The 19,477-nt window shown below is 44.0% G+C and overlaps 5 protein-coding genes across 9 annotated transcripts; 2 read left to right on the top strand and 3 right to left on the bottom strand.

Moving 5' to 3' along the window:
* Positions 1-2,442: 2,442 nt before the first annotated feature.
* LOC6738992 lies at positions 2,443-3,277 on the bottom strand. The gene is made up of 2 exons (XM_002085751.2): positions 2,887-3,277; positions 2,443-2,700 (listed from the first exon to the last, which is right to left on the bottom strand). The coding sequence occupies exons 1-2, from the start codon at positions 3,051-3,053 to the stop codon at positions 2,610-2,612; spliced, it is 258 nt and encodes an 85-aa protein (XP_002085787.1). The 5' UTR covers positions 3,054-3,277; the 3' UTR covers positions 2,443-2,609.
* Positions 3,278-3,567: 290 nt separating this feature from the next.
* Positions 3,568-5,733, bottom strand: LOC6738991. Its single transcript, XM_016171879.3, has one exon. It carries the CDS (start codon positions 5,550-5,552, stop codon positions 3,621-3,623), a length of 1,932 nt encoding a protein of 643 aa, XP_016032817.1. The 5' UTR covers positions 5,553-5,733; the 3' UTR covers positions 3,568-3,620.
* A 1,150-nt stretch (positions 5,734-6,883) lies between these two features.
* LOC6738990 (glutenin, low molecular weight subunit) lies at positions 6,884-8,242 on the top strand. The gene is made up of 2 exons (XM_002085749.4): positions 6,884-7,177; positions 7,392-8,242. Exons 1-2 carry the CDS (start codon positions 7,175-7,177, stop codon positions 8,085-8,087), a joined length of 699 nt encoding a protein of 232 aa, XP_002085785.1. The 5' UTR covers positions 6,884-7,174; the 3' UTR covers positions 8,088-8,242.
* Positions 8,243-8,298: 56 nt separating this feature from the next.
* LOC6738988 lies at positions 8,299-19,304 on the bottom strand. Of its 2 annotated transcripts, XM_002085747.4 has the most exons (5): positions 18,645-19,304; positions 13,070-13,316; positions 12,870-12,993; positions 10,339-12,803; positions 8,299-10,238 (listed from the first exon to the last, which is right to left on the bottom strand). In XM_002085747.4, the coding sequence occupies exons 1-5, from the start codon at positions 19,197-19,199 to the stop codon at positions 8,419-8,421; spliced, it is 5,211 nt and encodes a 1,736-aa protein (XP_002085783.2). In that variant the 5' UTR covers positions 19,200-19,304; the 3' UTR covers positions 8,299-8,418. The 2 variants fall into 2 exon arrangements, with proteins under 2 accessions (XP_002085783.2, XP_016032814.1); XM_016171878.3 differs by lacking the exon at positions 18,645-19,304 and having other exon boundaries at positions 12,870-13,012; positions 13,070-13,281.
* Positions 13,977-18,534, top strand: LOC6738989. 4 transcript variants are annotated; one of them, XM_016182566.3, is made up of 3 exons: positions 13,977-14,205; positions 16,366-16,628; positions 17,256-18,534. In XM_016182566.3, the coding sequence occupies exons 2-3, from the start codon at positions 16,563-16,565 to the stop codon at positions 18,291-18,293; spliced, it is 1,104 nt and encodes a 367-aa protein (XP_016032816.2). In that variant the 5' UTR covers positions 13,977-14,205; positions 16,366-16,562; the 3' UTR covers positions 18,294-18,534. The 4 variants fall into 4 exon arrangements, with proteins under 4 accessions (XP_016032816.2, XP_016032815.1, XP_039149072.1 ...); XM_016169127.3 differs by having other exon boundaries at positions 13,977-14,270; XM_039293138.2 differs by lacking the exon at positions 13,977-14,205 and adding an exon at positions 15,905-16,172.
* Positions 19,305-19,477: the final 173 nt, after the last annotated feature.

Here is a 19,477-nt window from a genome sequence, read left to right as displayed (position 1 = left end):
AAATCGCAACCCGTAATTGCATTTCGCTTTAAAGAGGCTTTAAAATTATGCAAAACGCATTTGAGCTGCAGGCACGAAGCACGACGACCATCCATGTCAATGACAGATACCAGTATTCCATTCACCACCCACCACCCACAGCCCACCACCCCTTTTGGCCCCACAAAAGCGCCAGCAATTACAGCCACAACAAGTAAAGCGAAATTTGGCCAGAGCAAAGAAACTCCTTGCCCCATCAGATTGCACTGAAAAAAATCCTGGTCAAGATTTTGAAAACTTGTTGATTGTAAAAGGGTATGAAGATGTACAAAATATTTGAAATAGTCTTTTAATCTGCCTCATAATAACAAAGCGATTAGTTTATGAGTTTCACAATTAAAAAATCGTACCGCTGTACTTTCAGTATACTTACCACTCAGATTGTTGCAACTTGCAAGTGCAGTTGTCGCCGCTTCGATTGCTTCGTCAATTCTTGTGCACACACATATAATTTTATGCTTATGCTCGTGTTTGCCTTGTGGAAATGTGAGATTTTACCACATATGAAGAAAGAAAAACATGAGACGATCAAAAAGTTAAAAAAAAAAGAAAACGGGGAAATGAAAACACAGGCGACTTTGGCACTTTGGACTTTGAGCGCTTGCCTGTATATTTTATGCTAACTAGGCATAATGTATGGCAAGAATTCTGTGTGGACACAAGACAAAGTTCAATTGTATCAAATTGGTGGAAGAAAGGAAAGACAAAAAAAAACGAAAATTGAGTGCGACGCCATCAATCATGAGCATCAATCAGAAGCGGCCAAAGGAAATCGAAACTTTGAAGTTTGCGGCATGCCACATTCATCCATTTCAATAGGAACACAGTAGCAAACAGGCCATAAAAAATGTGGCAACAGGCAAACGGGCTATGTATGTACATATGTATTACTTATTTGCTAAATGAGATCTTGGCGTGAACACATTTAGAAGGAACTCCCAGGAATTGGGCCAAATAAATAAGGTTGGCCAAGGTGATCTCACTTTTCACGTGAATAGTATTAATACGTTCTTATTATAGCCAATTGTGCCAACTGATGTCACTGCCTTTTTCAGCACATATATAAATTGTAGTTAGCAACGGAAAAATATGCAGCAAGCGAATATAAATTTGCAGCGGAAATGAGGCATTTGTACCGGCCAACTTTATAATATCTTTAAAAAAAAAACAAGTGACTATCAGATACCCGTTACTCAACTAGTGTGAAGGAGAACGCGAAATTTCATCATTTTTATGGGATATCGGATAGAAATTGGGCAATAAAATTTTAAAAAATATTAAGATTAAGATTATGAAGAAATATAAAAAAAGTGAGCGTGTGTCTAGCGTTCTAGCTTTTATAGTTCCTGAGATTTCGACGTTCATACGGATAGACGGACAAGGCAAGATTGACTCGGCTATTGATCCTGATCAAGAATATATATGCTTTATATGGTCAGAAACGCTTCCTTCTGCCTGTTACATACTTCTCAACGACTATAGTATACCCTTTTACTCTGCGAGTAAAGGGTGTAATTACAGAGTTCTAGTTTTTCATCCGTCTTCTTAACTTAAGTAATCAAATCCTTTGTTTTCTTATAGCTATCTATTAATTGCACTTGCCTTAACTAATTAATTATCTAAATTATGGACTCAGACCACTCCCTTTTGATGACTTTAAAGCTGTCATGCGGTTCAGAATCTTTGGATCCACCCATCTGCAACCAGTGCCAAATATTCAGCATGCAGATATGCTAACGAGCAGACAAACAGATTTTGGCACGCTTCGAAGAAAGCTATTTTCGGAGCTATTTTCAAACGCAGACAGACCATAAATTAATGGAGGAGGAAACACAAAAGGTCAGTTGAGCTTGAAATCCAACACAAAGTTTAGAAGCTCAAAAGTATTTTTAATTTAAATTAACAATGTTAATAACAATGTTAGATTAAAAGATGTTTAATCTGCCTTCATGACCTTACGATTATTTATTGACAGATTAGCATTTCGTACAAAGACCATTTGCAAATTTATCATTACATAACTTTGAAACAATGCATAAATTGGGCATCCATTTCATGAAACTCACACGTATTTAGAGAAACTGTCAGATGTGTCAGTATCGCGTCATTTGTCTCATTAAGCCATTATTTCCGCTTTAAATAGGAATGCTCGTTTGACACTTCTCAAGAGATATCATGGCTCAATGTGTCGGCGGGCATGAATGATATCATGGATCGTTCTGCGATCTGTGTGCAAATATCATAGTACTACTCGTATCGTACGAGTGGTCTGGAGCGCCGGAGATCGAGCTCAATGACGCCGTCTCCATTAATCACAATCGTACGAATCAGAATCGCCAGAAACCACACGATCATCATCAATTGCAGCCATCCCAACGAAAACCCACACAAAAAGATACAATATGCACTGGCACAAGGGTGAATTTCAATTTAATATGTGTAACATTTCGCGACATCTGATGGATGAATGGCGTGGTGGATGGATGTTGTGGCGAAGGAGTCAATCAGTGGGCCAGGCGGATGCAGACATTCCATTTAAAGTAGTGCAAAAGTATGACTTTCTATTACAGCTATTTCGAGGTCCTGTCTTTTCCGTATCCAAAATACAGGACTGACCAGGACTTGTCCGGTATATCAAACATGCTCTCACTCTGATAGACGCTAAAAGAAAGAGATGTTATATATTTTATATAATTCTGGGCATTTTTCCAAATAAACAATCAATTAGGTATAATCTTCATAAATCGAACTAATAATAAATAATATTATTTTTTGGTAGTTTATATTCTTCAACCTGTTACTCGGACCACTGACGAGAATATATATGGTTAACAAACAAAAACTCACTTGGTGTCTGAGCTGGCCAATCTCTGGCGTTGGTGCTCCGGAATGCAGGTCCGTTTGGGTGCTGGCTTCAGCTCCAGAGCGAAGTCACTTTCGTTGGGATCCATGGTGGGCAGTTCATTATTGGCACTGCTAGCTAATCCGCGCTTCTCACGAAACTGCGATGACATGGTTCGGTCGGCTCCCACTGATTGTGGGATTGAAACGAAAAAAAGGCAATTTCCTCGTGGAACGGACAATTTAGGGCCGAGAATATGTTTATAAGTCTAAATTTTTGTTTTCCTATACCTAAATAGAATAAAGAGTTGACACACAAAAAGTGAAATATCTTTTGTCAACTAAGATAATGATATTGGTGTGCCTTGTATTAGACAGAAAAGGCAGCGTATAAACTTGAGAACCTTTTTTTATGTTTAGTGGCAAAATCCTTTTCTAAATCGTAACTATTCCTTTCTTAAACGCCCATCAATAGAGATTCCATGAAAGTAGGCAACTAGTTTTTCCGACTATAAAGAGGAGACCCAACGCAAAGCCTAGAAGTATGCAATTGCTTGAAAAAAATTCATTTCTATGTACTGAATCATTCAAAATAGTCATTTGTGAATCATGCATTCATATCTCACATTCATGAATCATTCATTCACGAATACTTAGTACTGCCCAAACAAAAACCACATAAATCAATTCTTATAAAAATGTATGTAAGTTGTATTTCCGTTAGAACAGTACTGAAAACTTTAATGAATCTTCACCTGAACGGGCAGGAATCTGCTCCCATTATCGGTCATTTGCGAGATCATGCTCATGGGCAGGATCATGGAGCTCCGACTGCGGACGATTCGGCCCACTTCGCTAGGTTCCCGAATATCGTAGATATAACCAGTGTTAACGTCAACGCAATCGGCCATCTGGGGACCCAGAGTGGACCAGACCGAAATGGTGGCCAGTAGTTTCATATCACGGGGAACAACTCCGGTCAGCCAGAGAACAAGGAACTCTTTATCGGGAATGGGATTTTCCTCGCTGACTTCTCGGGCATCCCAATGTTCCGAATAACCGAAAGAATTCGCCCAGTGGGTGCGAGCACTCATCAGCAGTACGGGCAACAGATCTTTCAAATCCTCGGCCTGGCTGTCGATAATCTTATCCCGCACCATATACACCATGTGACACTTCGGCTTGTCCAGCAGGGTTATGTTGGTGTCCAATAAGAAGGTATTGGTGTGCCCCGGCCTAATACACTCCATGGCCAAAGATCGATGATTATGCCACATGTGGGTATTAAAATCCGAGACAAAGCTCATCCGCTGGCAGTTGTAATCGGGACAACGGACTGGTGCTCGGGAAACATCCAGTTCCTTGTCTGTTTCCATCCTGGTCACATGCGGTTTCGTCACGGTCAGACGCAGCAGTTCCTTATCCTCACATGCTATGGTGGAGAACTGAGCTCTGGGCGCGTTTAAGGACACTTCCGTCGATTCGTTCTTACTTCGGACTAGTCTTTCTACATCCAACGGATTGCTGACGAAGCGAGTGTAAAGTGCCCTTTGTGCGGAGGACACTAAATGGCAAATCTTGGGAGACCCGACCGAGGGCTGCGATACAGCGAAATTGGTGGGATAATGGTCACAGGGCATGAAGTATTTCAGCTCGGCTGTGGATGCAAGGGGGTTTCTCAGCTGACAAGGGATAGGTATATCAAAAATGTGAGTCATCGCAGATTCACAAGCCTTCGATGAGGTGTTATCTAGATATGTTTCGGCGGTGTCTGCATCACTTCCCTTTTCCGTTTCCGTTACCAGAGGACAACTCTCTGATGGGTTCGGACTGTCCAGCGATTTCTGATCTTCGTTCAGAAATGTTAAATTATTTTCGCGAAGAGCTTTCAGAAGGGCGTCAAGGTCCGTTGATATTCCGTTTTGAATTTTCGACTCTATTCGTGATAATGTGATGTTAGCGCCGCCACTCTGTCGCTCACTTCGTCCTGTTGGCGACCGATGATAACTTTTCTCCAGCTCATCCAGTTCCAATCGAGTCATCTCTTCTTCCACATTGAGCCTCGATCGCATTGACGTCAACTTCCTCAGTTGTCGCCGTTTCTTGATAATTTTATTTTGAAGCCTGAGGTGGCTGGAACTTAAATCTTTCACTTTACTGCTGGGCAAGCCCTGAACATGGCTTCCCTGCCTGGAGGTCCCCGGCTTGGAATCATCGGCAGCAAAGTGACCCTGAAGATTCTTGATATCCTTGACCGTAGGATCAGGACCAGATTTGCCTGGTTTTTGATGTTGGTCATCGCGATGCTTTCGGTACCTTTCAGATGGATTAATTGGCGGCAAGTACATACTACTATTTGGTGGTAATTCTAAGCTCACAGGTGGCGTAGATCGTAAGAGTTCGATGCCTTTAACTTTTGCAGATGGTGTAGTTCGCCTTACGGTATCCGCTTTTTTCGACTCTTTTACTGGACTTACGTTGGGTACGGTGCCTTTAGTTCTGGGTTTTGAGGACACGTTAAGTGGTGTAACAGGTGGCGAGGCATCATCAATATGTGGTAGCTTAACTTTCCGATTTAAATATCCATGCCTATTGGGCAGTATGGTGTAGGATGTCCCTTTTTTCGGAGGATCTACGGCATCCACGGCCCAATTTTTCAGTTGCTCAGCCATACTGGCGTCTTGTGAGTTCTCAATGACCAAACTAATGCCAGAAGCTGATGCAGTCTCAATCAAATCATTAGCATTTCGGATCTAATAATTTTTAATAATTAGATAATTTATAAAAGCGCTACCGAAATAATTATATATAAAATTGGTAAAAGTTTTTTGTTTCTGTTCCCATAAATGGGAATGTAAACAGTGTGAAAACAAAAAAATGTATTCAAATGCAGTTGGACTTTAGAAAACCTGACAACTAGATTGGAATAAATTAATAACAAATAAACTATAAGAAAATGTAAACTGAACAAGACAGAACGCTATAGTTGATTTCCTCGACCTTCAGATTCCCGTTACTCAGCTAGTGGGATTGCGAACGAGAAAGTTAATCCAAAGACACTAGGTAAACATTCTTTTTCTCAACATTCTGTGGCAGCAAACAAACTTGCGCTTCGTCTAGGCTTTTATAGTTCCTAAGATCTCGACGTTCATACCGACATATTAATCCTGATATATACTTGATATGGTCGGAAACGTTTTCTTCTTCTTTCCCTTTTACTTTAAGAGTAACTGGATCAATAACGAAAAATAAAGCATTGTTTCAAAAAATATGAAAATATGAAATAAAAATAACCATTTTTAAAGGAAATAACCCATTTACATTCAAGTTCCTATGTTTGCTTTTCCGGTCCGGCCCCTTTGAAGATTCGAAAAGATCTTCGCCCGGGGTTGGACTATCTATCCATTGACCGTGAAATCCGAAGAAGAAGGTCAGGAGGGTACGTGCAAAACTCACAGAGTGAAAAGCGAATTCGGGGAACCTTGGATTCCCAGACCAACCGTACTCCAGTTTATACGCCTCGAGCCGGAGCTCTCGAGCCCAATTGAGATTGTCAAACGCCCCGTCAAGTGGCACCTGTCAGCAGGTGAGGACAGAAATAAAGAGAGGAGAAAAGCTAAAAATGAAGAAAAACGTCTTTTGGCACGGTGACGTTTGAATACTCTATTTTAGAATGTATATTAAACTTTAAGAAATATATTAATAATTGTACGAAGTATCACAACCTATATGAATATTATAATATGGATAAAGATAATATTAATGAATAAAATCATTTTCATTTTGCAATAGAATTTTAAAATGGATTAAGCCTTATAAACTGTTATAAGATTTGGATATAGTTTGTTATAAATATAATCTAACCTCGCTATTTATTTAGATAGAATCGCTTCCTTGTGTGCACTAATAAACACACTACCCTCTGCAAGGGTACGAAAATAGCCAAAAGCGGCTTAAGGTGAGTCCAATTGAGGCTCGACTTGGATCGTATGGGATCGAATTGCTATGGTTTGCTTGGCGGCCGGTCAGTGTTGGTGATGAATCAGCTGGAATACTTGGATATTTAGCCATTCGAATGTTTGTTTGTCAAATTGTTTGTTGAGATGCGCAAAAACTAAAGAAAATCAAAGCCCAAAACCGACGACAAATCAAATAACGGAACTCGCCCCGAAACCCACTACCTTAACTTATTGACTGTCCCAGGCGAAGGTCTCCATTGAAGCTGTACTCGTATAAATATCATAACTTCGATCTGTTCCGACATCAGACGCTCCACAGCCGTACATCCAACAAGATGGTAAGTATTAGGCGAGGATTTTGAAACTCCATAAGAGGATAACAGAGGATATGAAATAGCACTAAAAAGAATTAAAGAAATAGTTATAAAAAAAACGGATATTTAACACATTATTTTCAATTTATTTATTTAAGAAAATATTATGTGTTTTGGATAATTTTGAACCTTAATTTTTACAGTTTAAAAAACTTCTCAATACCTTCATCCTTCTCAGAAAACCTTCGTCCTGACCCTCGCATTGTGCGCCTGCCTGGCCGCCGCCGATGTGTCCCACTTACAGCCCAGCACCAGCTACCTTCCGCCACCCCGTCCGGAGCACGCTGTGTCCATGAGCATCGAGCAGCAGGAGCTGCGAGAGCTGCCCGAGCAAGTGGAGTACATGCGTCCAAATGAACAGGGTCAGATGGAGCCCATGCCCAGCAGCCTTCTCACTCCTCCCGCTGCAGTGGATCAGCAAGAAGCCATGCCCTCCTCTCGCTACCTGCCACCTGCACCTGCACCCGTAGCAGTTCCAGTTCAGATGGCCATTGAGCAAATGATGATGCCCCAAATGGAAGTGATGACACCCCAGGAAGCTGTCATGGAGAAGTTCCAGCAACAGCCAGAGCTCGCCCACCGTTACCTGCCTCCCGCACCAGTTTCTGAGCAGCAGCTGACCTACCAGCAATACCAGGAGCAGATGCAGCAGATCCAGATGCACGATGCGCCCCAGGAGCAGCAGCCCCAACAACTGCAGGAGCAGCAAGTGCAGGAGGAGCAGCAACCAACTTACGTTCTGGATGTTCAGCAGCCCATGGCTCCCTCCGATGTGGAGACCCAAGAACAGCTGGAACCGGAGCCCGCCCACGAACTCCGTGCCGATGGCTATCACTACAAACAAGCCGAGGAACAGCGTCGTCTGCGGCATTGAGTCACTCAAAATCGAGTCACCCAATGACGACATCGAATCATCCGACGATGCGTCATCCGATTGTTGTTAAATGTTTATCTTAGTTCTTAAAGAGCATATTAAATTTCGAATTTGAAGACTACTATGCTATCTGAATTATATTAGTCAGATCTGAAGTGTTTGTATTTTCTCTTTGTTTTAATTAACCTTTGGAGCTAATCAAACTATCAAATTAAAAAGAGATTATATATATTATTAATACTTTCCATAAATTTTATCCAAGCAATAAGTAAAAAAGAATTTAGAGATCCATAGCCAACAAATACCAAGCGACTGTTCCTGCTAAATCCCGTCAAGCACCTCCCTCTTCGCCACCCTCCTCCTCTTCGTTCTCCACGGTGGCTCCTTCGCGCAACATCTCTACCTTGTGGATGCTGAAGTCTATGTTGTAGAATGGCACATTTAGCGTGACCACTACGCAGTAGAGGAGGACCTGTAGGTGCCGGGTGCGCAGCATGTAGGAAGCACCTTGCTGCTTGGGGAACAGTGGATGATCCTTCTCCTGGCAATCGTACATAAAGTATCCGCCATCGTGGCTGGGGCAGAACCCAATGGCCAGTGACCGCTTTCGCACACTCACAATTCCGAACTGATAGTGGCTGAAGAAGTAGATCAGGGCCTCGGATAGATTCATTCGATTGAACGTGGGGACCCGATACAGTTTTCCGTAGCACACGTGCTCGATATGCACCACAAAGTTGATGGTGTCCATAGAGCAGTCGATGTTGAGGTTCTCCAGCGAGAATTCGTAGTCCTCCTTGCTGATCTGATCGATGCTCTCCTTGAAATATGTGCTTCCGCTGACCACAATGGTGTCGAGAAGATGTGGACTCCAGTCCATCAACCGATAAACGCTGGCCGCACAGCAGGCCATCACATAGCAGCCCAGATACTGACGACCTCTTACCTCGTCCTCGAAGACAGGAGCCTCTGGATGGAGATTGCCCCACAGGGACCATAGGCGACCCTCGATCTCGACGTCAAACTTCTTTATCTTGCTGATGGGCAGGTTGCGATACTTGCCCGCCGTATTCCGTCGATTCAATCTGCTCCACACGGGCAGGCAGTTCTCCAGTTCTAGCCATCCAAGGGATTCATTGGTGGCACAAATCTCGTATTCCGGTCTGCCATACTGCTTATTTGTACATGTCATAGGGATCGAGAGATCGGTAAGCAGCTGAAGGATTCTGGCATTCGGAGCGGCCTTCTTGTGTGACAGGACATCAACCACGAAGAACCTATACTGGTTCTTCTCCTTCCAATTCTTCACGGCACTCCGTTCGTCGATGTACTTAAGCAGGGAATCAACATCATAGAGCAGAACCCAGGAGGCAGTATTCCTTTCGGGCCACCTCTTAGGTCCCTTTGGGCATCTTTTCTTCTTCTTACCGCCCTCCTCATCGCCCTCGTTCTCCTCCTCCTCATCCTGTCCAGGTTTCTCCATACTGCCGTAGGGATCAAAGACGTGGAAGAACTCGTCGTGATAGATGGCATAACTTCCATTGGGCGTGAAAATAATCATATATTTACGCAGGTTCAATAGCTTGCCGAACTTCTTCTTGAAGATCATGAGACCTACTTCCGGAGTGCCAGGTTTCTTCACCGGGGTAGGAGTCCACATGCCAGCCGGCTCAAAGCAACGGATCCAGATGTCAAACTCGTAATCATCAATGGTAACGTGGCGGACCACCCGTTCGAAAACTGATTCCAATTCGCAGACACCCTTGGAAATGGCCTTGGCATTATTGATGACCCTATCGATGCGGTAAGAGTTCCATTGGTTCAAGGGACGCAAGGAGCAACTGATGATGGCCAGGGCGGAGGCAAAGTAGCACGGCTTGATAGTCTTGAATGAGCCCTCGTCGCGTCCCTCGAGTGCCAGGCTGCCCTGGATCTTAAAGTTGCAGTCCTTCTCGCGCATTCTGTAGCCAAACATTATGGGACGCGGCTTGTATGCCCGGCGAACTTCCTTGGGTAACTTCTTGCCTGGTAGGTGCTTCAATTCCACCTCCTCTTCGCCTTCCTCTTCGCCCTCCTCCCCACCAAGCATGTCGTCCTCCTCGTCGCCCTCCTCGCCTTCACCCTCGTCGATGCCAATGTCCCTGTACTCGGCTGAAAGTTAAAAAAAATATGAAACATTTGTAATGAATTACTTCTCAACAAGGATCTGCAAAGACAAAGCACACTATTTCATAATTATAGTCGCACTTACGTTTAATTCCAGCCTTGCGGTCCATGTGCTCCTGTTTGGCCTTGAGGAACATCTGTATGCGCTCTTTCTCCTTTTGGAGCTCCTCGTCGATGTAGCGCATCTTCTCCAGTCTTTGCTCGCGCAATCTCTTTTGTCTGGCCGTCTCTTGCTTGACCTCCTTATCATCATCCTCCTTTCTCCAAGGTCTAAAGCGTCCATGAAGATTATTATCCACCATTTGGACGCAGGCCACGATGAAGTTCATAACCGAACAACCCTGCGGATTGCAGCCGAATTCAATGCGCTTGATCAATGCATCTAGTTCCACAAATCGAAGGAGACAAGCTGGACCGGAACCACCCTTTCTATAGCCAATTGCATTGCAGGGAAAGCCGATGAACATGTAGACAAAGTTATAGCGCTTAAAGATTACGCAGGAGAAACGCTGGCAAACGAGGAGCAGCCTATTATTGTCCACAAGTAGGTCCACAAGGACTTGGCGAAGGGGAACCATAGCCGAGGACTTGACCACCTTCTTCACCTCCAAACTGAAGTTGCTTTCGCCGATGGCAATATCCGGTAATTTCTTGGCCAATAGGCAGGCCAATATGTACTCGTAGTTTTGATAATCTTCTCCAAAGCTGTTTGCAGATTCCAAACTGAACTCGATTAGTTCAGCATTCCAGGTGGACAGCTTATACTTTGCTGAAACAGCCATGGCTACCAAGGCTGCCAGGAGACCTCCCAGCTTGGCCATCTCCTCGTCCAACTGGGGAAGTTGAGTGGTTCCCACAATGATCCAGGAGCCGTCCGGTAACGCCTTGAAGTTGCTCTTGAGAGCCACCTCCTCCTCCACCGTTAACACCCTCTTCAGATCCTCCTCCTCCTCCTGGCCGAGCTCATAGCCCCGCTTGATTCTTAGCCGCAGAGCCTTCAGATTCTCTTGATCCGAGCGCAGGAGGACCTTTTGGGCCGGCTTATAGAGATGTGGTCTCTTGGGTTGTGGTTCTGGTAGTTCCTTAATAATACTATTGATGATCATATTGATGAGCTCTTCTACCATTTCCTTTTCATCCACTGTGGGGAATCGATCCTCCTCCGGTATACTCTCAATACTCTTCTTCTGTTTTATCTCCGGCATTGGTGGTTCATCCGTGAAGGTGGGCAGACCCATTTGCAATCCCGGGAACCTGTTTGTCTGCGGGGTCATCACCTGCAGCGGTCGGATGCAGCCAGTCCTCACGCCATGGATAAAGAACTTACCACCACGTCGCATCTTCAGGGCATTCGTGTAGATCACGCGGACAAAGGAGTCGAAGGTGGCGTGCAATTGCAGCACGGCCAATCCCTTTATGCTGTAGTCATCGGGATCCACCACCAGACCAGTTCGATTCCGCCGGAAGGGATCGAAGACATAGAAGAACTCCCTATCCCGCCATACAGCCATCACTGAATTATCGATCTGAAGCAGGGCAGATGGCCACTGGGGCAAGTTGAACAACTGGTGCAGTGCCATCGTTAGCTGGGATTCCAAATAGTTCTTGCAATCCGCCACATGACCATTTATCATGAATGGATGCTTTCGAACGGTGGCCTTAAATGCACCCATGAGGAACATTTCTGGCAGATCCACCACATTCAAGTGGGGCTTCTTGTTCTTCCAGCGTTTTCCATCCAGGCGGAACTTCTTGCGAAGGGTTTTGTAGTAGGCCACACCATACCTTATGATGTCATCCACAGTGCCCGGTTTCCATAGCTTGGCTAGCTCAAATTCCGAGTAAATCAGAGCTATTAGTGACACAACCAGCGATGCATTCTTCTCATTTCCGGAGATTGGTTGGTGAATGCCACCTGTGGCCGCAGTTTTTACCGCAAAGTTCTCATTGACTGGCGCCCAGAGCTTGTGGTACTCCTCGTTTTCCGCCGAATTAATAGGTGGCTCCTTAAGTTTTCCATACTGAGTCAGCGATATCTCAAAGATATTGAATTCGTCCTGCGGCTGCAGATCGCTGAACTTGGTGATCAAATGGACCAAGTGCTCCGTATAGCGAGTGGCCATCAGTGAGCACTTTCCCTCCTCGAAATTCCGTTCGCAGTTTTCATCCCGTCCATTGGGATCGAAGATATAGAACGAGTTTAAGCAGCGCTTCCAGATCAGCAGGAAGAGATCCCGGGACGTAAAGATGCAGGCATTGTATTTGGAGAAGAATAGGGAAAGTGCTTTGTACATATTCGGTTCGTTTTTCAAAAGTCCCGAGAAGTGTATCTTAATCTCAACGGCAGCGTCTCGTTCCGCCACCTGTTGGATGATATCGAAATCATTCACCTCTGACTTGTAGTTTAGGTCGGCGCTCCTTTTGGTCAACTTTACTCCGCGCTTTAGGATCCCATCCATAGTAGATCCCGTCCAGAAATCGGGATTCAGGCGAAAGGTCTCTACAAAAGCGACTATTATCGCACCGATTTCACTAGGCCGATAATAGTACCTGGATTTAATGTAAGGGCAGGTATTAGTAACTAAGTATTACTAGCAAAGAAATAAGATTACTCACTGCAAACGGTTAGGCTCCTTCTTTGGTTCAGGATAGATGTTCCGATTCCCAAACACAATCTCAGCAGTAAACGTCTTCTCCAGCTGTTGTGGTATATTATAGAGCGTAAGTTCGCCGTCGTTTTCTGTGATATTTGGAAAAGCCTAGATTAGGAATGCAAATCTCTTGGGAAAAGATAGTTCCACCCGCTAACTACACACCATATTTGGGCAGGGAGGCGGATATGAACTCCTGATCCATATGCTCCTCTCTTTTCTGGTAGCCCACATTCCAGGTCCACAAGTCCTGCGGACTGCAGCCCTCAATGATATCGAAGGTCTTGAGGTTTTCTCCTTCTAAGCCTTCTTGCAGGATTCGCGGATTGTAAGATGAAAAGGGGAGCTCCTCCAAGGGTCCAACTTCAGTTTCGTTTAGGTATATGCGACTCTTGGGACGCTTTAGCTCCAACTGCGCAGGTTGTATGATTATATCATTAGTTTTTTTTTAAAGATTGTATTAATATTCAATGAGGTCTACATGTGCAATTATTATTTGTAATTAAAATTTATTATGCCAACCGGAATTAATTGGTAACAAGAAAAAGGCTAAAATATATTAAAACAGAAGGGGCACATAGTTTAACCCAGATAGAGTAAGGATATGTCCAGCCAATTGAAATATTTAGTCCATTTATAGTCTTGGCTGGCGATGGATTGGGTAACATATGGCCAGTTATCAGCGCTTGGCTCTGTGCAAGCTCTGTGCTTTCACTCGGCGACTCGGTTTTCCTGGCCATGGCCATAAGCTTTTAATGCGGCTGAAAATAGCACGCATACGCCACCGATGCCCGACGCCCCGTGGGTCTTTGTCTTGGTCTAGGTATGGCATTTCAGTATTGTGTTGTATGGCAAGGTATGGTATGGATGGTATTTACGGGAGGCCTGTTTTTTCTCCTCCGCTTTTTTTTGCGCTCATCAAGAAGTTAGTTAGCGGCATAAGGTAAGCACGAAATGCCAACTAGACTGACTATAACGACCTGATGTCGCCGCGCTATATGCGGTATACGATGGCATGTGTTATATGTGTATGGGTTCGCAGTGCGTCTGTGTTGGTGAGTGTGCCTCTATGGCTGGCTGGCCACGATGACGGCCACCAAACAACAGAGGCGTCCCATGCACAGAGCAGTAAACAACGAACAGCGCTTAGTGCCACATCACGGAATCTTATCGCTCTCGTTCGTTCGGTCGACCAAAAGCCAAAAACCCAACCAGACCAAAAACCGACTAGCCCGAGACCAGAAACCCGGACCCCGAGCAAATACGAAGCTGCCTCGGCTGCAGAACAAACAAGTCATCTAGTAAGTAGCGTGCTGCAGCAACAACAGAAACAACAGGCATCCAAATCGGCGACCAGGTGAACCAGGTGAGCGGCGCAGTATCGCACTGTTATAGCATACGACCACGTCAATACCAATACTAACACCAATACCAAGGCGCACTTGCCAACAGTACAAGTCGGTTCCAATTCCAACAACGCAACCCTCTTTCCATGGGCGAGCTAGCTGGCAAAATGTCAAACTAGGCGGGGTTACGATGGGGCTCGGTGTGTTCCGCGTACGGGGACTTCAGACACATGATCATCCACAAGGCAGGTGTGGTGGTATGTCCACTTAATTATATTTTATTTTAAGAACTATACTTTGAGAAGATAAATGCTTATTTTATTCATGAATGAAGTATTATTATGTAGTAGGATCCAAGGACATGTTCTTTTCTCATTTCTTATGCAAACGAATATTTTTAATACATAATCAAATGTCATTGAAATACAAGAAAATAACCATAAGTTATTAATTTCATCCAGAGACATCATTCGAAGAAAGACAAATAGATATTAGCTAGGAACTGCTGAAGTATTCAACTTTAAGGCAGCCCTTCCATCAAAGATGCTGAGACTGCAAAAGCAACCTTCGAGATGGCTTAAAACTGAACTTAAATTTGGTATTTGCGAGGTGCAGCCGCCCAGCGAAACTCACACACACATGCATATGGGGATAACCAGCCAAGTGTTTTGTAAGCAGCGGTGTGGCACCTCGAAAAACAGAGCTTGTCTGCATATACAGAGAAAACTTCAAAAGAGTAAACTTCATTTAATAGTTTTATTGCAAGGACCTTTTTTCAAGAGCTAGGAGATAGCAAACAAAAAGAATACTGAACAGAATTGATGTTCTAGTGCCTAAAACATACATAAATGCAGATAACTATACCTTTTTCGACAGTTACTTTAAAAGAAGGAATTATAAGAAATTTCTCTGTTGTCCATATGTAATAACGATCTGGAACGATAAGAAGCTAGCTATGAACACCCCTAAGACCTTCGAGCGAGCTTATATCAGTTCGACCACCAAACGAATCGTTGGAAGAGTAAAAGTAGACAGGCTCTTATCTGCGACGCAAAGGTAATTAGCCAAGATAGAGCGAGGTTTTTGCGGCGAGCAATCCGACGAGGAATCGGATTTTAATCGGTAACCCAGCATATAGTCTTGCCACACCCACCCTGGCATCGCCACGCGCCCAATCCTCCCACCGACAACAAAAATTGATACATAACAAACAACAAACGCGGCGAAACGCAAACGCAAATGACACAAGAGCGAAGCAACTGCAACCGCACTGCTTTTGCATACCATGCCCACTGCCGATGCAATAGACCAACAACGCACACAGCAGCGGGCAAATACTCTTTACCACTCTTTAGGTGCAGATATGTATTCATATACTAGATACATAAGGTCAGCAAATTAACAAGTAGCGCCTTAAAAGTAGTCGATGTTACCAGGGTTCCCACACTAATTGTAGTATTTGCGGGATAAGGACTGTGATTGAAGCCATGAAAAACTGCCATTATTATTACTGGAATTATTCTTTCTGCAGTTGATAACTTAAAAATATATTATTATTAATATAAAAAATATATTGTTTTGTATTCGCCATTCCTATTTCTACGCCAACTATAATTACTTATGGAACCCAAAATATTTTGCTTGCTTCCCTGGTTTGCCAGAATCAGCTCCAATCTCTTCGTACAGTCAGTTCATCTAAGCCTTTGCCTAGTGGTTTAATGCGCTTTTTAGTGAAAGACGCTAGTTACTTGACCTGCACTGTGCAAAAGTAACAGCTGCGTTGCTACAACAGCAAACACCATGCAAAAGGGATTGAGCATAGTGAACCGTTTTTATTTCATACGGAGCGAGCACTGAACGCACACACACACAGGCGCAGAGTAACGAAGAGCGGAACCAAGAAACAGAAACAGGGCACACAAGTGTGTTATTACTCAGTAATTGTAAAAATGTCAGAGGCGCAACAACAAAAGCTAATACAGAGGCAAAACGAATTTGAGAACGTGCCGTGCCAACAACACTCGTAAAAAAAGTGACTAATAAACGCTTAGCCATTTGCATCAACAGTATTAATATTGCTTTTATTTCTGTTTCATTACGTTTTCTCTGTGACAGCTTCAAAAAGGAGTCTCGCACGCACACATCGCTATCTCCCTCTGACGCATGATCTAAGCGGCGCGAGAGCGGAACGACTACAGCCGTAAGAGCGCAAGAAGCTGCTGCGCAGTTATCGGAAAAGAAGAAGTGGAGAAGGAAAAGGAGGAGAACGGAAAGAGCAGAAACCTAGTTGCAATTGACTTACAACTATTGAAATGGCTGCAATTGCCGCCTTGCCAACAACAACGTTGCGTCGCAACAACAACAGCAACACCAAAGGGGTAAGTTGTCGCAAGGGGACAAGGGGACCAGATATGTCTGTTAACTTGGCCTTTAAGTGTGGCCCTCTGAGGGTGGATTTTATAACGTGCCTCGAGTGGACACGCGGCAGTCACACCAATACATGTGTACCTAAGCATATACATACGTATGTACATCGCACGCATATCGTACATTCATTTACCCCTGAGCTGCGTGGCTTGCCACCAAGGTCCTTTACATGCACACCCTTTGCATGATCAAAACGGAGACCGTTAATCCCTTACGGCTTGTTTAGTGTTGCAGTTTGTATAGGCCACTGTTTTCAGTGTAATGACAAATTCGCACACATATGTAAATATGTGTGCACGATGTTCATACAAAGCAATAATAACATATAAGTAAATGTACAAATTATTTAGAACTTATTGGAAAAGAAATATATAAATATGCACATAAAAATAGGACACTGAGAGAAATAATTACTCATCCGCCCAGTAACACTTCTGCATGGACATTTTCGTCAGGATATAGGAAGTGGTCAACAAATGTGGCATGTTCCCTAATAGTTGCAGATAATCTATATAATTTATTAAATTTCTCTAAATATATTCATCTAATCTTATACTGTTCCTCCCTCTATATTTTAGATCAAATCCCGTCGCAATGAGCGTAACATCCTGACATTCTACGAAAAGATTGCCGTGATCCGTTACTATGAAGAGACCAACATCTCGAGGAACAGTCTGGCCAAGATGTTCCACTGCTGCGCCACCCAAATACGTAGAATCTTGGATAAGAAAAAGGATCTGCTGCAGCAGTTGGCCACCTTAAGCGAAGCAGATGCCTCCATTATAATCGAAGAGATGACGCGCAAGCGCCGCAAGTTTGAAATGAGTGCCATTAGCTTCCTTCTACACGAGTGGGTGGAAAGGTGCATCCAAATGCACTTGAACATCAGCATAAGGAACCAAAAACTGAAGGAAACCGCCATGCGGATGGCCGCTGTCTTGAACCTGCCATCCTTCAGACCATCTTATCGATGGCTAAGCCGATTCCGGAACAAGTACAAGTATGAGGCCGATGAATTGGGCTACCAGGGCGAGAGTCCCTTGAACCGGGACCTACCTGTCGAAGACATCATTGTGGAGTTTAAGCATGCACTGCCGAACTTCATGCAACGGGAGCTGGATAATCCAGGCGAAGCAATCTCAAAAGAAGGTGTTATGGCAGATTTTGTCAATCTCTCCAGCGAAAACAGTATGATGTCCGATCATCCAGAGGGGGATGATGAAGTGGAGCTGGTAACATGTGAGCCCACCATGATGTCCTCACCTTCCAGCACACCAGATGCTGCAGAAGGGGAAATACCTCTGCAGGCACAGGGCGACCAGGAAAACCCGGACGATCAAATAAACGCTGGAACCAGTACCCTTCTGAATGGGGTTTTTCCGCATCTAGCCATTATCCACCAGTTCGCTCTGATGAACTCGGATGTACAGGCATTGGAACTTATCTCCCAGCTGGGAGTGCACATGCAGCAACAGGCTGTTTCTGGAGCATATCACAACCTGTCGCTGGCGACTACCGATGGAAATGGGCAAGCCGATCCTGGAGCTATCGCTCTTTCGGAACTGCCACCGGGAAGTATTTACGCCGATATCGATGACATCGAATTGATCGAGTAAAAACATCAATGTATAACTAGGTTAAAGCTAGTCTAAATTTATGCCACAGTGTAGTCGACTGTTATTTGTAATCAACAACTCGTTGATTTCACCAAAAAAGTACTGTAGGCCTTTGATTTTAATTAAGAATAATGCCATAGCTTCGTCTATTCTTAGAACAACAACAATAAGAGATCTTACTTCATAACTTAGTTATGAATCAAATTCGATTTGATAAATAATAAACCAGCACTGCTTATAATGATCATGTTTAAATTTAATGATCCCCAGATCATTTGAATTGATTGTAATTTGGGATACGTAGTTTATATGTATCAAGAAATATTGTTTCTAAGCTATTTCTAAACATACCATGCGTTTGTCCGGAATAATTATCATATCAGAACTGCATTCGGGAGTGGCTAGTTGTGGCTTGACCTCGCCCTCCTCCTCTTCCTCGCCCTCCTCCGCCTGTTGTTCCTCCTCGCCCATGTCCATGGGACTGTTGAGGACGACGAGATCTTTGGGACATGGCCTTTCGACCTTGGCGTCGTGCTCGACCAGTCCAAAGTCCTTGCGTGCGGCCAGAATACGCTCTCGCATCTCGGCATGGGTCTTCAGCTCCGCTGGAGTTCGTTGTGGCACGATGCACATGGTTAAGTCGTCGTAGAGGGCACATTTCTTTTTATAGGGCTTTGTGAAGCGGGACTCCTCCGCCTTGTGGTGTATGCGACGCAGCTCATCCTCGATGGTTAGCACTTGGGAGATCGTGGAGTTGGGAGGCTTTTTCTGACATACGCGATCGCGGGGCGGACAGTTCTCCGCCTTCCATTCCGGCGACGTTTCGTTGCCCAGAAAGGTACGAATCTCATAGGGATTGTTTGAGGGACTGCACTCGGCGTTCACTTCCACGAATTTTTTCAACATTTTTGCAAAACACTGACGATTTTGCAGGAGTTGAGAATAAAACTAGTAATTTTGTAGCACGACACGTTCGTTGGGCTGTGAACTTGTTATACAAATAAAAGGTTTCAGTTTCGATTTAAAGCTAAAGGCTAACTATGTAATGTATATGGTAACTTTGCGTATGGTAACTGTTAGTAGAGAATATTTTCTGTTTCTTTATCCAGCTTCTTAGAGCCAACAAGTTGTTCATCTGGAGAGAACATATATCGCTTAATTGAAGTTAGGATACAGAGCATAAG

Source organism: Drosophila simulans, chromosome 3L, assembly GCF_016746395.2.
Source record: "Drosophila simulans strain w501 chromosome 3L, Prin_Dsim_3.1, whole genome shotgun sequence".
In the NCBI taxonomy this organism is placed as follows: domain Eukaryota; kingdom Metazoa; phylum Arthropoda; class Insecta; order Diptera; family Drosophilidae; genus Drosophila; species Drosophila simulans.
The sequence above is the reverse complement of the archived record's forward strand: the minus strand, read 5'-3'. Positions and strand labels throughout refer to the sequence as shown.

Bases quoted from the DNA above. Each gene is read 5' to 3' on its own strand.
- LOC6738991 (XM_016171879.3), bottom strand. From the start codon at position 5,552: ATGGCTGAGCAACTGAAAAATTGGGCCGTGGATGCCGTAGATCCTCCG.
- LOC6738989 (XM_016182566.3), top strand. From the start codon at position 16,563: ATGGCTGCAATTGCCGCCTTGCCAACAACAACGTTGCGTCGCAACAAC. The intron at 16,629-17,255 runs GTAAGTTGTCGC...TCTATATTTTAG, and splicing joins ACAACAGCAACACCAAAGGG to ATCAAATCCCGTCGCAATGA.
- LOC6738988 (XM_002085747.4), bottom strand. From the start codon at position 19,199: ATGTTGAAAAAATTCGTGGAAGTGAACGCCGAGTGCAGTCCCTCAAAC. The intron at 12,994-13,069 runs GTGTGTAGTTAG...CAAATATCACAG, and splicing joins CGCCTCCCTGCCCAAATATG to AAAACGACGGCGAACTTACG. The intron at 10,239-10,338 runs GTAAGTGCGACT...TTTAACTTTCAG, and splicing joins CCGCAAGGCTGGAATTAAAC to CCGAGTACAGGGACATTGGC.
- LOC6738992 (XM_002085751.2), bottom strand. From the start codon at position 3,053: ATGTCATCGCAGTTTCGTGAGAAGCGCGGATTAGCTAGCAGTGCCAAT. The intron at 2,701-2,886 runs GTGAGTTTTTGT...TCTTTCTTTTAG, and splicing joins TTGGCCAGCTCAGACACCAA to CGTCTATCAGAGTGAGAGCA.